The sequence below is a fragment of the Pholcus phalangioides genome, unplaced genomic scaffold (assembly GCF_987345545.1).
Source record: "Pholcus phalangioides strain wild (caught in Gottingen) unplaced genomic scaffold, Ppha-v1.0 ptg000015l_1, whole genome shotgun sequence".
In the NCBI taxonomy this organism is placed as follows: domain Eukaryota; kingdom Metazoa; phylum Arthropoda; class Arachnida; order Araneae; family Pholcidae; genus Pholcus; species Pholcus phalangioides.
The window spans coordinates 105717917-105740173 of NW_028301608.1; the positions used below are offsets into that span (position 1 = coordinate 105717917).

Consider the following 22257-nt stretch of genomic DNA (forward strand, 5'->3'; position numbering starts at 1 on the left):
GCCATGGCGCCGACATGAAAATAAGCCCAAAGATGCATGGTGGGGGGGAGGGGGGAGGTTGAAAGTTGGGAAGCAATGATATTGAAACCGAAATAAATTACACTCTATAAAGAATAGGTGCCAGAACCTAGAGGCTGAGGCCATTTGAGCCCCCCCCCCCCGGAATAAATTTTGTAAGGGGACTGAGCCTCCCAGTAATTACTGAAAAAAACCATTGTGCAATGCATTCTCCCTCTCCTTCATACACGCATGAGTCCCGTATATGCGGGAGGACCAATAACTTTTAGGCCCCCCCCCCAATGTTTTTTTGAAAAATATTGGGGAAAAAAGCACATTCTAAATGCCCATTCATAACAGATCTTGAGGATCGATGCCGAAACATTTTTCGAGCCCCTTTACAACAAAATTTGACTGGGGGTGGGGGTAGAACATAGGCGTAAACTTGTATCCGGCCCGTGGGCCCGAGCCTCCCCCCCCCCCAACATTTTAGGAGAGCCGGCTCGGCCCCCCCAAAAATTCGAGTGGATATGTTTCTCACACTTGGCTCAGAAAAAACTTTTTGACAAAAAATTTCTTTAAATAGTAGAAATCCATCTGCTCGAAATTTTATTTTTTTACTTTTCTTCAGAATCTCAACGCACTTGTTCTGTGACAATAGTAGTCTTATCTCCGAATCAATCCAGCATCCATTCATCCTAAATTGCGTCCTCCCAGAGTGGTGCCTGAAGGCACCAGTATAGATAACTTGGGGGGGGGGGGATCCTTTCTCTTGCTTGCACTGTCGGTATACTCAAGAGCATCTCTTCCTTCTTTTGTTGAGTGTGACCCTTGGGGATGGGGACATGATACAACACAAAAAAAGAAAAAAAGTGGGAGGAGGTAAAGTGAACAATGATTAAGCTTATTAACAAGTTCTTCACAAAGAGGCGCTGACATGAAGAAATTAACATTGGGTGGGGAGAGAGCGCTGAAAGTTGCTGGCCGTCCCCTATATACGGGGATGAAATGAAGCACATACGCAGGAAACAGAGGACGCACTGCATTGTTCTGAAAACTATTGGGAGGGGGGGGGGGCCTCAACCACCTTACAAAATTTTTTGGGCTCAAATATCCTCCACTCCTAGGTTCCGGTGCCTTTGAGGGGAATCAAATAAATAATAGTAAAATAAAATTAACACACAAAAAAAAAGAAAATAAGAAATGAATGGAAAATTTCAAAGCCCCCTGAGCCGGGTACCATTGCATTCTAATACTAGGAATATGAAATTTCCTCCCTATAAATCAGGGATTCTCAAACTATCTACGTTAGCAGCACTCTTATATAGAAATTTTAAATACGGTATTTCAATAAATGTTGAAGAGAGGTTAAAAGGTGAAATTTGCGTCCCCCCCCCCCTCTGGTCCGGCACCCTAGACATTTGACCCCTGTTTCCAGTACTCCAACACTTAGGTAGCCAGGGCCGGAACTAGGGAAGAAGGCAGTTTTCACAGGCGGAATTCTTGTGGGGACTGCTAATTCGGGGGGGGGGGGGTGGAAGAACGAAAAATATCGTTTCGATCGTTTTTTTTAGTGGGGAGACGGTGAAAAAATTACATACTCTTCCCTCCCTCCACGACTAAAATGATCCTGTCTCCGTTGGACCGGGCTTTTGGACAGATCTTTCGCGAGGACCCCGATTTTTCACAGGGAAGTGCTTGGACCTGTCGTAAGCGTAACTTGTATTAAGTCGTAACTTGTATTACCTGTCGTAACTTGTTTTAAGCCAATGGGATCGAGACTCCCCCCCCCCCCTCTTATTAATTTCGGAGAGCTGGCTCAATCTTCCCCTCTTCCCCCCAAAAAAATCGCATGGATACGTTTTCCACACCTAGACTCGGAATAATCACGTCACGTCAGTACAGTGAGTTTCGGCCTTACACGAAGCTGTGACATGTAAAAAAAAAAGTGGCGATTTTTCCACAAACACTTTTTTCCGGCCATTTTACAGGATGCGACCTCTGACAGGTACTGAAATAATTATTGAACGGGCTACGGTATGCTGATAGCCAGGGCTGTAACTGGGATTTTTGGCGCCCCCACATTCGATAATTTTGTAACGGTGTTCTCTGTCAAGTAAAGGACGTTTTACATAACGTTTAAATAACACTTTTTTTTCGGTTAAATCTTGGAATGAATACCGTAAAATTGCTTGAGACTTATTGAATTGAAGAATTGCTTGAGCAACAGTAATGTTATGATGGTATTATAAGTATATTTCTTCTCAAGCATAAGATTTTGAATCAAAACGACAGATTTTCACAATTTTTTTTTTCGGAAACGTCTGTAAAAAAAAGGTAGGGGGGGGGGGGTAATTTTCGGAAAAAGTTCGTTTTGCAGTACTGCTTTCGCATTTATACGACGCGTCGTATAAACGAGGTTCCATTAGAGCCTGAGCCCCCCCCCCAACATTTTCAATAAGTTTACGCCTATGTACTAAAGTTGCAAAAAATTGGCAGTGGTTGCTAAAGTCACCGAAAAATTAGGTGCTGAAGTGTTGAATATGCCGGAAAGGGCATTATTTTCTAAGTTTGGATTAGTTTAGTTGGCACCAACAGTCAATTACAGGCTTAACCAAAAGTTTAGGTTCACTTCTCAAAGCTGATATTAAACGTCTTGACAGGGTCGTAGCGTGCTTTCTCGAGACCTGAGGCAGACAGTCCCTTGGGCAATCTCATGAAAAGGTTATACTCAGAAATAGGAGGGTTTCGGGGGGCCCCCTATTCGGTTCGGGATCTCACCCCGGTCGCTGCAGCTATGTTATGAGTGTATGTAGGCAGAGGCAGATTTAACGGTGGACGCGCGCCCGGGGTCTCGACTTCTAAAGGGCCCCAAAAATCTAAACTTAACACTTTTTTTCCAATTTAAGGGGTCTCGACCGATTTTCATCCGCTACTGGGTGTAGGCATACATCCCGATACCCCCAGAAGCGAAGAGACTCCACGGACCCCCCCGCGAGCCATCATGCAAAAATTAAAGCATTGTCCATCATTTCTTTTTATTTTGAGAGCGTTAATTCAAAAACATTGTTTATTTCATTGAAATCCCTAATCAACGCTAGCGTTTGGTGATAAGTTGGCAATCGTAGTGGCTCAAAACACAGCACAGGTTCAACACTGCAGGGGGACTCACGTAATTCAAAGCCCCTTGAAAGTTAGTCAGCTTTGATGTAATTCAACAAGGGGGCAGCCATATTTATTGACATAAAATTCCGAACGGCTCTAACAAGTATTAAGTAAAATGTCCTATAATTAGAATTTTCTGTCATCTATAGTTTAAAAATAGTACCATTTGACAGTTGTTTGTTTGCTTTTTTGAACAATAGATAACAGCACGAGTCCTATAATTTTTTTTGTTTGTGATACATAAATGACATATTCCAACCATGAGGCTTTTTGGATCACGTGATATGTTTTTTGAGGGACATACAAGGTAACCAATATGGCGACTTCCTGTGCGATTCATGAAAGAAACAAATCTAAATTAAAGAAACATAAATGAATCGATTTTTTTTCTTTTTAATGGGAGCTAAGATATGTCGAAATTTTTTTAACTTCAAGTTATCGATCTGCCTGTTTTTCCTTCAAAAAATGCTTGTTTAAAGCTGCCGTTCTTCGATGTAATTTATATGGGCCCATAATTAATTTAAAAACATCCTAAACTGATTGATACAATTGGATAATATAAGACAACACGGAGACATTAATTCTCATTTTCCCGCTTGAGAAGATATAAATAAAAATTTGAAATCAATGTTATTGCATTAATATCCACCTCAAAAGTGGGTCTGGCTCATTATTTTATATTTAATTTTCTAGGCTTCGTATCTCGCTCAATGTAAATGAGCCTTAAGCGAGCTCAATACTTCGAAAAACCAAAGATTCAATTCAAATTTTAAAATTATTGATGTGGCGGAAAACCTCACTAAATTTCCGCATTTCTACGCTAAAATCGGAAATTTTAACATTGATCTCTATCTATGGGGATCATCCAGTGTATGTCTCTCAGGAGTGATGCTGATGATGACATCTATTCGAAAAGCCTCATAAGTTTCTGGATAGGTGGCAGCAAAAGCTTCGGTATTTCCACATATATTTTCAAATCGCGTCAGTATAAAGCTGACCATATCAAGTTCAAATATTTCGGGCTACTTTCGAGCAAGGTTTCTAGAATATATATCGAGGATGAGTTTAAGGATCTGGCAACTGAGATTCCTAGTGCCTGCTAAACCTAAATCGGCTTTTGTTTACCGCTACTTCGTGGATGTGTGAGGAAGTTATTTTTTTGTTGATTGTAATTGATGCTGTTTGCGGTATTGATTTAAATCAATCTTGTTAATTTCTTTCAGTCTTCTCCCAACAAGAAAGGAAAAAATGGCCGACGTAGCTCTCGGGAACGGCGATTTGTCCAAGGTAAAAATTTCATGCGCCATCATTGAATTTTTCTCACGCGATCGCCGACATTTTTTTTTTTTTTTATCTTAGATGCGCCTAAATCCGTTGCTCTCCGATCGCGGAGTCCAGCGGTTTCGCGGAGTGGCCGGCCACTTCTCACATGGCCCAGGTTTCAGACACTAGCCAATTTGCCGATTGACCGATCGATTGACGATCACTCCGCGAAGATGCTATGCTAGGCACGGACTGTAACATATCGATCTTCTTTTCTATGTAATATAGATATTTCCCACGGCTTGACAGATTTGAGAAAAAAAAATCTAGATGCCAACCAAATATTTTAGAAGCCAAGCGTATTGCTTTTACTGGACCTATTTAATCACGTACCGAAAAATTTTAGTCGCCAATACAAAGGATTTGTGAGTGGGATTTGACAGATCCTAGATATTTATATTCAGTTTCTCTCAATTGATCTTTTTATAATTTCACTTCTCAGTTGGAGATGTGTGGTGTTTAAAGCCGGGTTTTCCTAGGAAAAGGTTTTCTACGGTGCTTGCAGCGTGAAATCGCTGATTGGTTAAAAACTTGAAATTCAGGTTTTTTAACCAATCAGTATTTGCTTCTAGGAAACCCCGGCTTAAGGAAAAAAGCTACATTGTAACTCCTTTTTGGGTGTAATAAGTATAATTAATTCTGGTGGTGTGTTGACGATTTTCTTCTTTTGTGAGAAAAACATCCAAAAGCATTACGAGAAGTCGCCAAGAGTGGAAGTCATGTTTTCAGGCATCTTTCTAGCCAAAGGAAAAAATCTCCAAAAGAATATGTTGCTTTATGGCTGTTAAAATGATAAAAAATGAACAATAAAAGTAATAATATTCTCAGTCTTAGCAGAGGATCAAGATTAAAAATTGATTTCATTCATTGGAGAATCATCCTGAGAACCGATTCCAAATGACATATTGGGAAAACGGTATGCACGATACAACATATACTGAACATAAAAATGTGTGTGCCTATACTAACGAACCAGGGTTTAAGCTACTTTCGTAAAAGGTGAAACAAAATCTTAGAATGCGAAAGAAATAGTAGCCGCTTTCGCAGAAATGCATATAGGAGGTACGAAGCGAGAAGACATCCAACCATAAATCATTAGCATTGTAGCATTTTGCTAAAGCTTCCCCCTATTTTGGCTTTTTCGCTAATTTAGACGATAAAAACAGCAAAAAATAAAAAAATTAATAGTAATAGCCTACAAAAAAAGTCAACATAAGAAAATGACCATCCCTAACGGAACTAGGAAAAAGAGTGCGACAGGCTAGAGAGGAAATCAGCAAAAAAATCTCCAGTCAATGAATTATTCTATAGCTGTTCCAAACTACATCTGTTAAAACGTAAAAATGAACGAGAAAAACAATAATAAACAAAACAACATTCTTAGATTAAATAAATGATAGATGTTAGAAATATAACGTCTGCAACCAGAGCTGAACGAATCCCAGGTCACCATGGCAACAGGACCGTCTCAATAACATCATGGGGGCTCCTGAGCTAAATGATTTTTCTGATCCCTTTCTGGCAAATTCGCAAAAAAATTCAACAACTCATTTTTCTAATGGCCATGTGTTAAAACAGCACTGCATGGCGGCTAACAAATTTTTATTGCCGCTTAAAATTTTCTTTTCATAGTTTTTAAACTGCAAGCTGAGAGCAACACAAAATTAAAATTTTCTTTTCATAGTTTTTAAACTGCAAGCTGAGAGCAACACAGAATTCACAGCAGCTTATCTGCTAACACGAAAGAGGGACACTATGCCCTGAAAAAATCAAAAGAAGCATTATTTTGGACCTTTTTCTTGGTGCCTTTATTTTTGTTTTATGATTTTTCCAGCCCTGTCCTAGACCAGTGATGGGCAAACTTTTTTAACAGCGGACCACACATATTGTGCCATCAATTCATAATTGGAATTTTTATGCATAGAAGTGAAGTGGCAGGATATGTTGTATTTTGTGAAGACTGTCGTAGTTTTTCATGGGAAATGAAACACCATGGTTTATCAATTACACCTGTTGATATAAAAAAACATATTTTAATAACTTTATGCATATTTTTTAGGGCATGTTCCATTTTTTGCATACGTTTTTAAACCAATTTATATTTATATCTCTGTATACTCGCAGCTATATTTTGCATGTGCAAAAAATCTAACATCCCTTATAAAAAATTTTTAAACACTGAATCTGTGTGAATTTCTATCCTATGCTTTTAAAATCTGCAGCAAGCTGGACAGAGCCTACAAGCAGACCACATCTGGGCTGCAGTTTGCCCATCGCTATCCTAGACTATATATGGGATTGAAAATAATAAAAAAACCAGGACTCTCTTTCAAATAATACAAAGGTTAGGGGGAAAAGGCTATAAGTGGTGGATGGTTGGAGGAGTGACATCTTTTATAAAAATATCTTTTATTTGAAATATATACGGCAAGACTACATAGTAAACTAATATAAAAACTTTCCTCTCTCAACAACAAGTGCGGCCATTCATCAGCTCATTTCAAAACCAACTGTCTCCTTGATGGCCTTCTCTATGTGGACGACTTTGACTGATTCCCCACAAAGCTCTCTGGGTTCAATAAATACACGATTGCTGAATTAAAATTATAACCCCTAGTATGCAAAAAAAAAAAAATTAAAATCAGAAATATGAATGTACAACCTGAGAGAAGACAAAATATATTTCAACAAGAGAAATCGAATATAACATTCTGGGAAAACTATATGTACGATACAATGTAAATGAACAAAAAATCTAGGTGTTGATGTCACTTTCATACAACCAACATTTCATTTCATACCGTGCACCGCCAATATTCTATTGACAATTGTCAATTTTAGACATTGCCCCAGATGAGGGGTTGGGCGGTGTTGGGTGCTTTATTATCCATATATAAATGTATTACATTGTAATGTATCTACTACTTCATAATATCATTTGTAGATGGCAGCACCATTCTGCCTTGTAAGATACTGATTGTAATAAAGAGGGGCAGCCACGCTAACTGGTTGTAGTAATCTATGTCCATCGCTATAGTTAGTGGACCAAACAGTCATCATCACTATATCATCATCATATCTATAAAAACATCGATATATAACATGGTGTCAGTTAGAGAAATACTCACGTTTTTTTGAATTTACGCTTCAAAGATCTGAAAAAGATGGCGAACAGCCTGCCGACCATCCAGCCATTCGGTGCCGGAGCAAGCCCGTCCGAAGCATGGAGGTATTGGAAGGAAGATTTCTTGGATTATTTAAAAGCGCTTAAATACAGCTCAGAAGCAGAGCCTACGAAAACTTCGGAAGTAAGTGTTGCAAGTGCGGTGGAAAAAATCACTGGGCCAAAGTATGTAGGAAGAAAACTTTCTATAAAAGACGAAATACTCGCCGAGTTAATACAGTAGATCGTGCCAGTGACGACAGCATCACAGATACTGTTTATTTAGGTGAATTAAAATCAATTGATGCCTTAGAGAATGAAAAACCAATCTCTGTGTGGCTTCAGAAGATCCTAGTTAATGGCAACGAAGTCAAATTTAAGCTGGATACTGGAGCACAAGTGAACATTATACCTAAGAGTGAACTACTAAAATGGGAAATAAAGCCAACTGTAAAGAAAATTAAACAACCAGTGCTAGACTACAGTGATAATGTAGTTACAATATTGGGCGAGTGTTCGTTAACTTGTGAGGTCAAGAATCAGAAGAAAAGTTTCAAATTTCTTGTAACAACTCTGAATACCTGCCCTATATTAGGCCTAGTTGCTTGCAATGAATTGGGACTAATTAAAAGATTGAATGACCTTATGAAAATGAACAGAAATTCACATAAGAGTGATACACCGGAAGAAGTTATGAAAGAATTCTCAGATGTTTTTACTGGTGTGGGACGACTCAAACGTACTGTAAAAATTAAATTGAAAGAAAATTATTCACCAAATGTGGCAGCTCCACGAAAAGTGCCATTGGCTCTTCATGGCAAAGTGAAACAGGAGCTTAAACGCATGAGTGATAATGGAATAATTGCAAAAGTAGAGGAACCTACTGAGTGGGTCAGCAACATGGTTGTGGTGAATACACCCAAAAAATTACGCATTTGTCTAGACCCAAGGCCATTAAATGATGCCATACAAAGACCTCACTATCAAATACCAGCAGCCGATAATCTGATAACAAAGCTGCAAGGATGTAAAGTATTTACAATCTTAGATGCAAAAAATGGATTCTGGCAGTTACCACTTGATGAAGAATCGTCATTTTTAACAACTTTCACAACACCTTGGGGAAGATATCGATTTTTAGTTTTACCATTTGGGCTAAACAATGCCCCAGAAGAGTTTCAGAGGGCTATGAATGAAATTTTTGAAGATGATCCAGAAATAAATCCATACTTTGATGACATAGCCCTTGGATCTTCATCCATGCAAGAACATTGTCAGTTACTCCGTCGAACCCTGACATGAGCCAGAGAAGCTAATCTTAAGTTCAATATTGAAAAGACACAATTAGCCTTAGCATCAGTCAATTATTTAGGACATATAATGTCTGATACTGGAATAACTCCAGATCCCAAAAAAGTTAAGGCCATTAACGAGTTTGCTGTTCCCAAATGTCGGGAGGATCTACAAAGATTTCTTGGAATGATAACTTATCTAGCCAAGTTCACTCCTCACTTGTCTAGTTTAATTCACTCGCTACGTCAGCTATTAAAACAAGATACTGAGTGGCTGTGGGATGAAAATACCCAACGTGATTTTGATTTTGACAAATTAAAACAAATGATAGAGCAAGCTCCATGTCTACTATATTTTGATGTGAAAAAGTCAGTGACTGTTTCAGTGGATGCCAGCCAGCACGGATTAGGAGCAGTTCTACTAGGTAACAAACCAGTTGCATATGGATCTGCTACACTTACAGCAGCTCAAACACGCTGTGCACAGATTGAGAAAGAACTGTTAGCTGTGATCTATGGGCTGGAACATTTCAATTATTACACCTATGGAAGACCAGTAGTTGTTCAAACTGATCACAAGCCCCTTCTAGGGTTGAGTAAAAAGCAATATGACACAATCTCTCCCAGACTTCAGCGTATGCTGTTGAGATTGAACAAATATGATGTTGAATTTATGTTCATACCTGGTAAAGAGCTAAAGATTGCAAACGCCTTGTCAAGAGTTCAATCGCCAAATGACAAATTTGAAGAGGATTACTAGCAAAAAGCAGCTGTCTCGATTAATCTCCTTGCATGTGCTGTACCCAATAAGTGGCACGAATATGCTTTGATGACAGCGAGTGATGCAGAGCTGCAGGATGTGCTTCATCATGTTCGAAAGGGATGGCCAGAAAAGAGTAGAACCAGAGCAGCAGCTCAGCCTTACTGGCACTGTAGAGATGAGCTGTATTATTCTAAAGAAGGAATAATATGCAGAGGCCAGAGACTTGTTGTGCCACAAGTTGCAAGACCAGAAGTCTAGGAAAAACTGCATGTCTCGCATCAAGGTATTATTGCTTGCAAATTGAAAGCTAGAGAATATTTCTACTGGCCGAAAATAAATGACGATGTGGAAAACTACATCAATAGATGTAAAATCTGTCAGCAAAATCAGAGGGCAAATTCTAAAGAAGTCCTGTTCAAACAAATTCTGCCTGGAAGACCATGGGAAAAAGTGGCATGTGACTTTTTCTACTTGAGAGGTCAACAGTATCTTTTGATGATAGATTATTTCTCAAAGTACATAGAAGTTAAAAACATGAAAAGTACTAATGCAGAGGCAGTAATAGAAGCGATGAAAAGCATCTTTGCAAGGCATGGAATACCAGAAGAATTGGTGAGTGACAGAGGGCCACCATTTAATGCAGAAAACCTTCGAAAATTTTTCAAAGAGTGGAACGTGACACACAGTATTACTTCATCTCACTTTCCCAGAAGCAACGGCTAAGTTGAGAGAGCTGTACAAACGTTGAAGAAGTCTCTCACAAAAGCTCTAGAAGAAGGTAAAGATCTGCATATGGTCCTACTGGATTATAGGATACAACCTACACAGGATCTTCCTTTTCCAGCTGAACTGCTGATGGGCAGACGATTAAGATCCTTTTTGACAACTCATCCTCATCAACTCAAGCCAAAGTTTTCTACAGCTGAAGCCAGTAAAATCTTGAAAACTAGACAAGCATATCAGAAGGAAAGATTTGATAAACATGCAATGCATCATCCTGAACTCAAACAAGGCTCAAGGGTCTGGTTCAAGAAAAGACCTTGTGAACCATGGCAACAAGGTGTCATAACCAAAACAGGACCAAAACCTCGTTCCTATATCATCGAGGGAAAAGATGGAGGTACATATCGAAGAAATAGACACCACGTAAGAGAAGACAGAACAACTAATGAGAAGATCACCAGAACCAGAACAGTTGAAGATTTGTACCCTTTAACGGCAGCTAAAAAGATGCCATCTTCAACTTCAGATAGAATTCCAGAAGCTGGTCAAATCCTGAGGAGATCAGAGAGGACTGTAGTTAAACCCATACGTTATAGACAATAAATTAAATATTCATTATCACACATTAACTATAATAGAACTTTGTCTATGCTTTTCTACAGTAAAAAGGGTATGGCAACCAAGAAGTGTAAAGAAATGATAGCAACAAGATAAAAACTGCACGGAAGAAAATTGCTAACCAGGAAGAAAATCACCAACAGGCTAGAAAAGAAATTGCCAAAAACTGTCACCAAAGAAAAAAGGGATTATATACTGTAGTCCCGATTTGAGTTTTGGTTAACCAAATTAATGATTATTTCACCACTTGATTATTATTATCATTAATCTGAATAATACAGACGTGATGTATCGGATATCAAAGGTGCGGACATGAATAAAACATTGGGGGAGGTGTGGAAAGTTTCCTGTTGTCCCATATATGTTGTCACCATTCATACGCAGGAAAGGCAAAGGTGTGTTGCATTGTATAGTTGTTAATGGTCAATGGAATGTGCACTGTGCAGTGCATTCTTTTGGTTTACAGTGGTTCACATAACGGAAGTGAGGTTATGCGGATTGTTGTATCTTTTAAAAATGAAGTAAGCTGTGCATTTTTTTGTTCAATGTACAGTGGTTAATGGCTTGTATCTTTTAAAGCATTCCATAATTTAATCGGTATATGGTGCAGCATTCTCGTTACACTCCCGGATCCCCAACACATTGAAGTTCAGCTGACAACAATAAGAAAACAAACATAAAACATTTTTTAAACTTCAAAACCTTTATTTGTTCACAAACTCAATTTTCTAGTATAAACCACAATTCTTGCTAAAATAGTTACAAAGCAAAATGTGCCGAAAACTGTGATGTACGTTACAGAAAAAGAAGTGCTACTGCAGAAAATCTAGAAGGATTTTAATAAAAGTGTAGAAAACACTATTATGAAAATTGTTAGCACAGACTATTTCCAGTCAGCGGAGGGCTTGTTGCAGAACAATGCAAAACATTCTGCTTTGGGGGCGTAGATTCCTGGCTAGAGTTCAATTAAGACGATCCGGTAGGTGCAAAAGCCATTATTTTCATCGCCGACGTGCAGGGTTGTCTGTTTTAAACCAAGTAGTCCCCCCCCCCCCAAAAAAAAAAAATTACAGTGGTCAAAATACAATTTTTTTTCCCCTTGAAAAACATCATATTGGTTCATTAATAGCCAAAATTTTTCATTCTTATCACATTTTCTATTCTTAGGGTCAGGGGTGGCAAGTTTGTGCCAAAAATCAAAAAATTTCAAAATTTGAGTTTTTACTTTCATGAAACAAGTTTTGAGAATCTTAACTTACTTAACAAAGGTGAAATATTTGAAACTTTTTTTTTACCTCTGCAATCAGCTGTTTTCCTTTCAAAAAGGGGTTGGAGATAAATATGAATAAAAACCATTTTTGCCAAGGAAAAATTCTTAATAAAGCACATGTCTTAATGAAACCCAACAACATAAATTGGTATGGGTTGTATCACAGAAATAAGAGTGTGGAAAATTCCTTTTCATTTCATTAGTTTTGATAAGGATCAGTGAAGTTATTGCCACAATGTTACATTCCAAAGTATTGAATAGGCAATAGGTCACCATCATTGACTAAGCCCACGGTATTTTAATTTTCAACCTTTGTGTTAAGATTTATGTCTTTTTTTCGGCATCTCCTAAATTAAAAGCAAACGTTACAATAACTTGCTATTTTAACATTGATGTAAGAACTATTTCTAAGGATTGTAAAAAGAGATGGCAAAATATGTGGAAAATTTGTACATACGCAATGTAATGGAGCTGTTACAGCCGGGATGAAAGTATGTAAAAACGCACTAATAGGACAATTGAAAATCAAGTTGGTTTTTGTTGGCATTTTTCCGTTATTGTGTTAAGGGGTTTAATACTAATTTCCATTATTGTTTACATTGGATGAACGCAGGTGTTGGGGAGACATGATCAAAGTGTTCAAAATTTTCAGCAGGATGGATAGGATGGACCATGAATTATTAGTACACCATCAATCAACTGCTTTTACAAGGGGACACCAATATCGATTGGTAAGGGAGAATGCAAGGTTATGGTGTCGGGGGGGAATTTTTCTCTAATAGGATTGTTAATAAATGGAATAGTTTACCTCTGGAGGTAGTAAATTGTAACACAAATGACACATTTAAAAAGAAATATGATACATGTTGGGATAAATCGAGAAGCTATCCATACTTGGAATAAGACAACCATAAGTTTGGGCATTGTATAATATTTCATTCTGTATATATATATTGTTTGTAATTGCATTTTTAATTGGGGTGCTGTATTTTTGAAACATATGACATCCATATTTATTATGGACATCTTTTCCTCAGCCATTTCGTTGGGCATTTTGCCTGTTGTGGCATTGTATTTGTATTAAAACCATGTTCAAACAGTTTTGCTCAAAATACACACCACTTCCATAAAAAAGCTTTCACAATTGATACTAGTAATATTATTCGCTTCAATAATATTAATAGAAATGGGGAAGAAAATAGTGTAAAACTGTAAGCATCAAAATTGTAGTCGTAATGATTGATAATTACAGAGCGTCCATTATGTTTATGGTTTAAACTTTTGTTTCATTTTTTTTCCACTTTTTGCCACTGTCCTAGATAAAACCCAACCCTGTTTAGAGTACATTATGCTCTATCTTAAGCAAATTCATGAATGAGGATCCCGTCACTCATCTAAATATGTGGTGGTATATTATCTCACAGGCTTTTTTCCTTCACAAATCAGCAACAACAGTAGTGACTTCACCATCATGCTAGTGGGCAGGTGGTCTTATAATCCAAAAAAAAGACACGATCTGTCCCTAAAAGACAAAGGCCAGTGTACTAGTAATAGTTACATTACCTCACATTTTCATTCCATAAGAAGCAGTGCATCTCATACCCTATATCACCATCAGGCTTAATCTTGAATTTTTTTTTAATGCTTTCATCATTACCCTCAGTTAATCAAGTAGTTGTACTGTACAGTGGTAAGTGATTTATGAAAAATAATCAGCTATATACAAGGTGACTATAATTGAATTTCTGATTCCAAAACACTACAATAAGAACCACTAGTCAAAATGACTTGAAAATTTGCATGGATACGCCTGAAGCAATGGAATTTTCTTTGGCAAAAGAAAAAATACTCTAAAGTACAAGTAGATGATGCTGTACTTGGCCAGCAGTATAATCTACTTTGTTCAACCACATCATTTCAACACTTCAGTGTATAGCTAGTAGGGCAGGACAAATCCCAGAGATTCTAGGTTGCCGTGGCAACTGGAAAATCGGTTTTGGAGCCTAAAGCATTTTTATATTCATCATTGCTAAAATGAGGTGTAAGTACGACACAGTTTTTTTTTTAAAATTTTGTAATGTGTCGTCCAACATGATAATGGGTCATTAAGATTTTGAATGATTTTTCAGAAACTTTATTGTTTTCTTAATGTTAATGCTATTTAAACCTAAAAAAAAGGTTTAAACCAAAAAAAACTTTTGGTTTATTCCCAAATTATAGCTGCATGTGACGAAAGGAAAAAAAAGAGAGATTTAAGAGGAAAATCAAAATAATATAGACAGTTTTTATGTAAAATTTTTAATTAAAAAAAAAATGATTATCACATCGTCGCTGCAATTTGATGAGTTGTCATAGCTAATGTTGACATAATTATCACGAAAAAGTATGCCAACTTGGACAATGATCCCAAATCATGTATTCTGTTATCAGAATTTGCTCAGGGATCTCGTCACTTTGCAAACTGGCTGGCAAAAGTTCGAAATTTGGACATTGACCTTGTAGTGACAGATCATAGACGATGCCCTGTAACGTCATTGCCCTGTAAAAACTGCAGCAAGGAAATAAATGCTATAGCATTTTTTGACATGCAATAGAAAAAAATGCTATGCCTTGCAATAGATTGTAACCTGGCAACGGATCGTCAGGTATTCGATCGTCAGTATTTTCTTGTGATTATGTGTCGGGCTGCATGTAATTCACCCATGCATGTAAATAAATGTTTACATTGCTGAAAGTAACTTGCATCTCCTCATTGCAGATGCCTTTCTTTACCTGGATCAATATTGAACAAAATTGGCCAATTTGCTGACCAATTTTGGGCTACAGCAGTAACATATGCATGTAATCATGAACCTTATAAAACAATTCCCCTCAGATTAACAAAAATAAATGTCAGTTTTATCTGATTCTTTAAATTGGGGTTCGCTGCAGGTCAATGAATTTCTAAATTGCATTGATTGGCACTAGAGATATCGCTGTTCTGTGAATGTTCCCTACTTCACTTGTGAAAGAAATGTGGAATACGGATAGTGTTCTGTATGTGTGTATATGGAATTATTCTTTATTTTTCATTCTAAGAAGAGACATTTAAAGAAATGTCTACTGTAAAGAATTTCTCCTTCCTCCATGAAGTGGCTTGTGGTCCATCTTTCTAAGTAAAAGATGTAGAAGAATCTCCCATATCTGTTAGTCTAATGCGCTTTCTTCTACTTTATGCACTTTCGTGTGAACTTAGAGACAAAAATTATCAAATGAGAATTGTCTGAAAGTAAAGGGAGAAGTGGCAATGAAACGTTCACAATGAATGTGCCTGAAACACTACTGCAGAATTAATTTTTCCTTGTGTGTAATTTCTTATTAATCATAGATTATTTTCCCCATCCATAGAATGATATGAATTCCTTAAATGATGGTGAACCAGCTCTGAAGAAGATAAAAGCGGAAGGTAATTCTTTTCGGTGTTCTTCCTCATTTGTTTCATTTTCCAACCTTACATATGTTGAACACTTTATGTTTTTTTCATATAAAAGTTTTTTCAATGTCCATATTTTGATCTTATGGTTTATGTTGTTGTCTTCAAATTGTTGAGAATGTTTTTCTAGTGATTTTGAATGGCTAAGAAACTTTGCAAATTTGAATATTTTTAATCATAGAAAATTCTTAATATTCAATTTTTTACATCAACTGACATCACATTGAAAAGTAAATGCAAATAAGCTGATACCCTTTTTAGATCCTCAATTATGTAACAAGAACTATAGTTGCACAAAGCCCAAGGTAATGAAAATTTTTGTTTCTTGGTCAGATCCAATTTTTTTAGGTTTTTTTTCAGAGAATAAGAATACAATAACTGAAGAGATTACATCACAGAAAAATATTTGAACTGTTGAGACACACAGAGTTTGAAATTTGGTAGGTCCATTGCTATCACAAAATTCTGATAAAGAACAGCTGGAAGTTAAGACTGAGACAACTATTCATTTATCCTCTTTTTTTGATTCCGAATAAGGTGAAAGGCTACTATACAATCCTAGAAATTGAGGAGGATCACAAGTGAAAGTAGTCCGATGAGAGAAGGTGTAAAGCATCCCATTTGTTAAGCTATGATGACACACCTAATTTACTTTTCCAATAAATCTCTCTACCTCCATTCAGTTATCACCTCAGCAGATTGCCACAATTTTACGAATGATGATTGATCGACATTATAGTTTCATTAACATTAGAGATATATTTTGCCCTTTCAAAGACCGATTTTGGGATGGGCATGTGAGACATTTGCTCAGGGCTCCCTCATGTCAAATTGTCCCTGTATCTTTCCTTCTTCCCCCCCCCCCTTTTTTGTTTCTTGTTACTCCCTACCCTCAACAAGAAAGGTGTCATCCACTCTTTTTCCTATGAATCTCATCCTTTTCTTTTTTAAGTAATCAAAGTACAATGCTTATAGGTTATTTTCCTTATCATTGAATTAATTATCCTCCTTATTTATTTCAATAAAAATTTGCTAGTCATAAACCATTCCATTAATTTTTTACTATTACTCTCGTTTCATATCTTCAGCATTCTACTTTTATGGTTATAAATTCCCTGAAAAGTAGATTTATTTCTTTCAAGGAGATTGAAGATACACAGTGGGTAGTTCCTTATAATCTGGTCATTATGACTAGATATTCATTGTATCGTAGGGTTGAAATTGAATAGATCTACCTAGTTTTTCCAAAGAAAGAAGAAAATCAAAGTACAAAGCAAGACCTTTAAATAAAATCACTTGTTGGTCAAGCAACGCTTAAATTATTCTGATTGAAGAAAAAAAATGTGTGTTTGAAATTTGCAAGGTTGCTTTGTCCTTCAGTATTATTTGTACATTTTTTTTTAATTTTCACTCGTATATCAATGAATCTTACAGAAAGATATCAGGTATATTCATCTGCCACCTTTCTTTCTTTTTTGTGGGATTTTTCAGGTTATTTCCCTTTGTGTTCAAGCCATTGGAACAGGACCTGTGAGTCCACTGAATAAAAGATTGTTTGCTTTATTTTTATACTCTGTTTGGCTTATGAGTGATAAAAAAAAAAAATAGCACTTCTCATTTAAAAGGGGTGTTTTTCTGTTGTTTAAGGTTGTAATAAGTTTAGTTCAACTACTCACCAGATCGAACAAAAGTATTTGGAAAGTTATTCAGTATGAGGTTTCCAGTAGTTCATTTTGTGCTATGTAAAACAAATGTTTAATTTGCATATGCTACTATTAATAACGACTCTTAATTCACAAAATACATCCAACTACCTATAATTCTTGAAATAGTTATTTACCTTATTATAAATGTGCAAAAAAAAGAAACTTTGTTATGAAAAAAACTGGTTGAGTAAATCTCTCAGGGAAACGTAATGAAAATTCAAAAGATAAATGTTTTTACATTTTCTATGTTAACCTTGATTGTATTTTGAGAAGCTGTTCAAAAATCTCACCACTATGGTGGTAAGATAGATCAGAAGTGGCCAGTTTTTCATGCCAATGTACAGTGTCTATAATTATCTTTGCTAAGGTAAAAAACTTCAGTTAATTTAAAGTTCCATGTTTTGGGATGTCTACTGCTGTAACTAGTCATCAGAAGTCTGAATTTTTTTGGAAATGTAATGAAGAGATTTGGGAAAATTTTCAGACTAAAAAAAAATATCTTGGCAGAGCTTCTCTGGTGTAGAATTGCCATGTTCATAAAATAGTTTTATCAGCAAAATATGGAAGTTGTTCTGATGAAGATGTTGGAAACATCATGATGCTTTTCAGTTAATGTCTGAACTGATTTTTTTATTTCAATTTCCTTATTTCTTCATTAAGACATTTTTCAAGTTTTATAGCTTTCTGATCAATGGCTACTGCTGTAGATGGCTCAGACTAGGGAAATTTAAATTATTGGACACAGTGTATTTATTTTCTAAAGTAAATGAACATTTATATATATAAGCTGATATTGTTTTTCCTCTAAATTAAAGATGTAAGGGGAGAATATTCTCAGAAAACAAGAATATTCTGAAAATATTCTCCTGTATTGGAGAATAATCAAGAATTTTGTTTATATTATGAAAAATAATTAAGTTTTCTTTGTGTGAAACATTTGAAACAAAACAATTTTTAGCATAATAACCTCACAATGGCAACTCTTAATTCAAATATTCTCTCGGTCATTGTGAGAGGTTACAGTTGGTTCATTAAAGCTTTTGCTATGAAGATTTTGGAGACCTTTGAAGATTATTATAGTAATTCTCTTAAAATGATTAAAATTTTTAGAAATAAGTTCAAAGCAAAAAATAAAATCAAAGTTGATTAACAAAGGACACCTTTTTTCATGATCACCTTCATTTTAAGAAGATACAGAACTATGTTATTTTACTCAGTGAACATGTATTCAAATTCTGCATCCCTCACATTTCTTTGGAAGTTGTTCATGTTGGTTTTATTTCCTTTTTTTTTTAAAGATCAATGTTGTGTGGGCTATAAACTCTATATTCCCCCCCCCCCTAATCTTTCTATTGCCAATAAATTTATTTCTGCTATATGTGTAAGGTACCAAAACTTCTTGCTGTTGTAGCATTTTTAGAAGGTAACATTTGTCAAGCTCATTTCAATGCAATGTCCACTATGTGACAGCACTAATATTTTCTGCAGACTAGCACATATGGCTTTCGAAGCAAGCCCTGTTTTCTCTATGAGTTCCAAAAGAAGGTATGCCCTCAAGTGGCATACCTTCCACAGTTTCCAAGTGGTGAATGAATTCTGATCTATGCTTATCTTTGCTTAAATTCACACCATAGAAAATTTACAATCCAAAATATCTGAAGCATAGTGGATAGGTTTTAGTGTCATAGCTTTTATTTCTTTCATACAGCTTTAAGTATGATTTTCCTCTTCATTTCTGAGGAGTGAAATTAATGGAAGATTTTGCATGCATTTGTTATAAAAATGCTTTGACAACCATACTGATTGCCAAATTTAAATACATTTCACAATAAAATTCAGCAAAATCGTGAATTTTTTAGACATGCTGCAAAATATATCTCTATATAGAGTGCAAGAATTAGTTACTGTTGTGGATAATTAGAGTGAGTGCACCCATTGAGAACAGTTCTGTGTCATATGCGAATGTCAACTTTAATGCTTTATGTACAGTCACTTTTGCTTGTAGAAAAGTCAAACAATTTAACTTTTCAGTTTTTTTTTTTTAAATACTTATGCTTTTTAATGGCATTTTGTAAACAACTTTTAGGTATTCATTCAAAACTAAAATCCTTAAGGTGATGTTATTTATCATTTTAGCCCTTCTGGAGAATATCTTTGAATATTCTCCATGAGGTTATTACCGAGAATTTTACATCTCTATTCTGAATACATTCAATCAGATTGATATACAAATTTTCTGGAATTATATAGCAAGTTTTTGAAGTGTTATTAGAATTAGTTAACTATAATTTTTTTTTTTTCGTAAGCATGTGCAATGTACATTATGTCATTTAAATGATTTTGAAAAATATTAATTTTTCAGGTTTTTTCGAAAGTGAAATAAGATTGGTGCTTTAATTACATATCTTTATTTTTGGTATTTGATAGTACTCCCATAATATAAATTTAGTTTAAAAAATTAAAATCCTCATACTCTGAATTTCAAATGTGGATGTATTTTTTTTTTCTATTTGGTTTGGAAAATTAAAATTGGACAATAGGGAAGTCATAGGCAAATGCACTTTCATTCTTTATGTTGTTATAATAAATTCGTTTTCTTTTTTTTTCTCTGTGTTTTCCAGAGCTCAACGATATACGCAAAACTTTCTTTAGCCGAATGAAGCTTTAACTGCTGGGAAGCAGTAATAAAAAAATTTTCAGCGAGAGGAACAGTTTTATTAAATCTTCCCCTCACCCTTCCTTTTTTTTTTACTTTTTTTCCAGCATTTTTTACCAATTTTTATTTCTTCCAAGATTTTGCCCTACTGTGTAGTTTTGCCAATTTCTTCTATGACAAAGGTAAATTCGAAAAAGAAGATAAAAATCACTAGAATCACATATTATAAAAATATGTGCTCATTTATTCAAAGATCAGTTTCAAAAATTTTGTTTTAAATTCTAGTTTTATGCTTGAAACATTTTTTCATGAAAGGAAATAGAAGGTGTTTAGAAATTGGCAACTCTAACTTTTGGCACATGTGTGTTTTCTTTCTTACTTTTGTTGCTTTAACAATATGTATTTCCTTACAGAAAAAAAATTAAAAAAATGGTTTTCCCTTGAAGTATTAGGAAGTTAATTTGCATAATCATGATGGAATTTTGTTATTTATCATTAAAGATTAAATCTTGACATAACTACATAAATTGTTGTTTAAGGAAATTTTAGGCCAAAATAGATTCATTTGTAGTTTCCATGCAAGATGTGGAGCACCAGATAATTTCAATGCATGTGCAAATTTATTGAATCTCCATAATTCAGATTTTCTTTATCTGCTGACCATCATCATTCTGCAAGCTCACTCATGCTTCAAATTCATTTTTGATCATAAACTGTTTGTTACTAATGTCTAACAAAATCTTGATATTAGTCATATATTCAGGATGACTTCTTTTTCTCCTGACATTTCTAGTTTTTAGATGGCACTGTTGTAATTGTATTGCTTGCAGTTGATATAAGATTATTGAAAAAGATTTTCAGTTTGATGAGTAGGTAATAAATTACAGTATTTGCTGGCATATTAGATTCACCTGCTGTAACAGTAACACATGCTTTTTCATTAGATCATTTTTTTGTGGGGAGGAAAAGATTTCATATACACCCGCAAATACTGTAATTGTAAAGGACCATATTGACTTCTGAAAGAAATTCAATTTTCTTTCATGGGTTTATTAGATGAGAAATTAATATGGCCACTTATCCTGCATTTCCAAATTCTTTTTTTTTCTATGTTCTTTAATCAGTATAAGGCTCTCTCTCTCTCTCTCTCTCTTCTTTTTCTTGTGATTCAATCAGTACCTAATTTGAATAGATCACTGCAATTGTAGTTGATGTCTAAAATTTTCTCTTTGAGGTAAATTAAAGCGGTCCTTCTCCTCAGAAACAAAGTTCTTATTTGCATTGCAAAAAAGTTTTAATTTTACGATGGTGGTTCATACTGGAATCTTTTAAATACGACTATGCTTGCTGAATCGCTTCTGTTACTGCTGAACGTTTTTAGTTGTATCAGAAAATACAGCATGGTTTAAAATCTTAGAGAGCTTTCAATCATGGAGTATTTAACTTTTTTCCATTGATAGCTCATTTCTGTGTTGATAGTTATGAGTTTGATAGAATTTTGTTTTTTATTTTTTTTTAGTTTGATGTAATGTAAGGCTTCCACTAGAAGCCTCTTGATTTCAAGAGCATCTCTTCATTATTTTTAGAAATTTGCATAAGACTGGTTTTAAAAATTTACAAGAACACTACACACAAAAATTGCATATTCCATAATTCACTCAGCTGTGTTGAACTGGCTGTTTTGAGTATTTTTTTATACTTTCATGTTTTTATTAGCATTCTGGTGTTTTCATTACTTGCAAGTCAAAAAATATTCAAAATGTTTGGAAATTTTTTGTTCTACGCATTGCAACAGTGATTGGTAAAAGTATGCACATAGGACTGAGGCATCCAACGAGAGCTCATCTCCAACACAGATGCTTGTGAAATTGTCAATTCTGATCAACCACTGAGAAACATGGGGGAAGGGAGAAGCTTGTGAAAAATCATATTCTGGAGACCTATATTCCATGATGTGGAAGCCCTGTTGTCAATAATTGTGATACTGATACATCAAAATTCTGGTTTATTTATCTAACTTTCCTTGCTATATTGTTCAGGTGGGCATTTTATTGTGTTGGGTCATTTGATTTGCATTGCATCCTGGTCATTTTACAGTAATAATATTTA

At 35.4% G+C, this 22257-nt stretch overlaps 1 protein-coding gene across 1 annotated transcript in view; it reads left to right on the forward strand.

Moving 5' to 3' along the window:
* Positions 1 to 4254: 4254 nt before the first annotated feature.
* Positions 4255 to 22257, forward strand: part of hfp (Poly(U)-binding-splicing factor hfp) — a 43136-nt gene continuing 25133 nt past the window's right edge. Inside the window, exons 1-2 of the mRNA XM_089245045.1 lie at positions 4255 to 4449; positions 15702 to 15759. Of these exons, the coding sequence (XP_089101171.1) occupies positions 4411 to 4449; positions 15702 to 15759 (97 nt within the window). The 5' untranslated portion in view covers positions 4255 to 4410. The remainder of the gene's footprint in view (positions 4450 to 15701; positions 15760 to 22257) is intronic.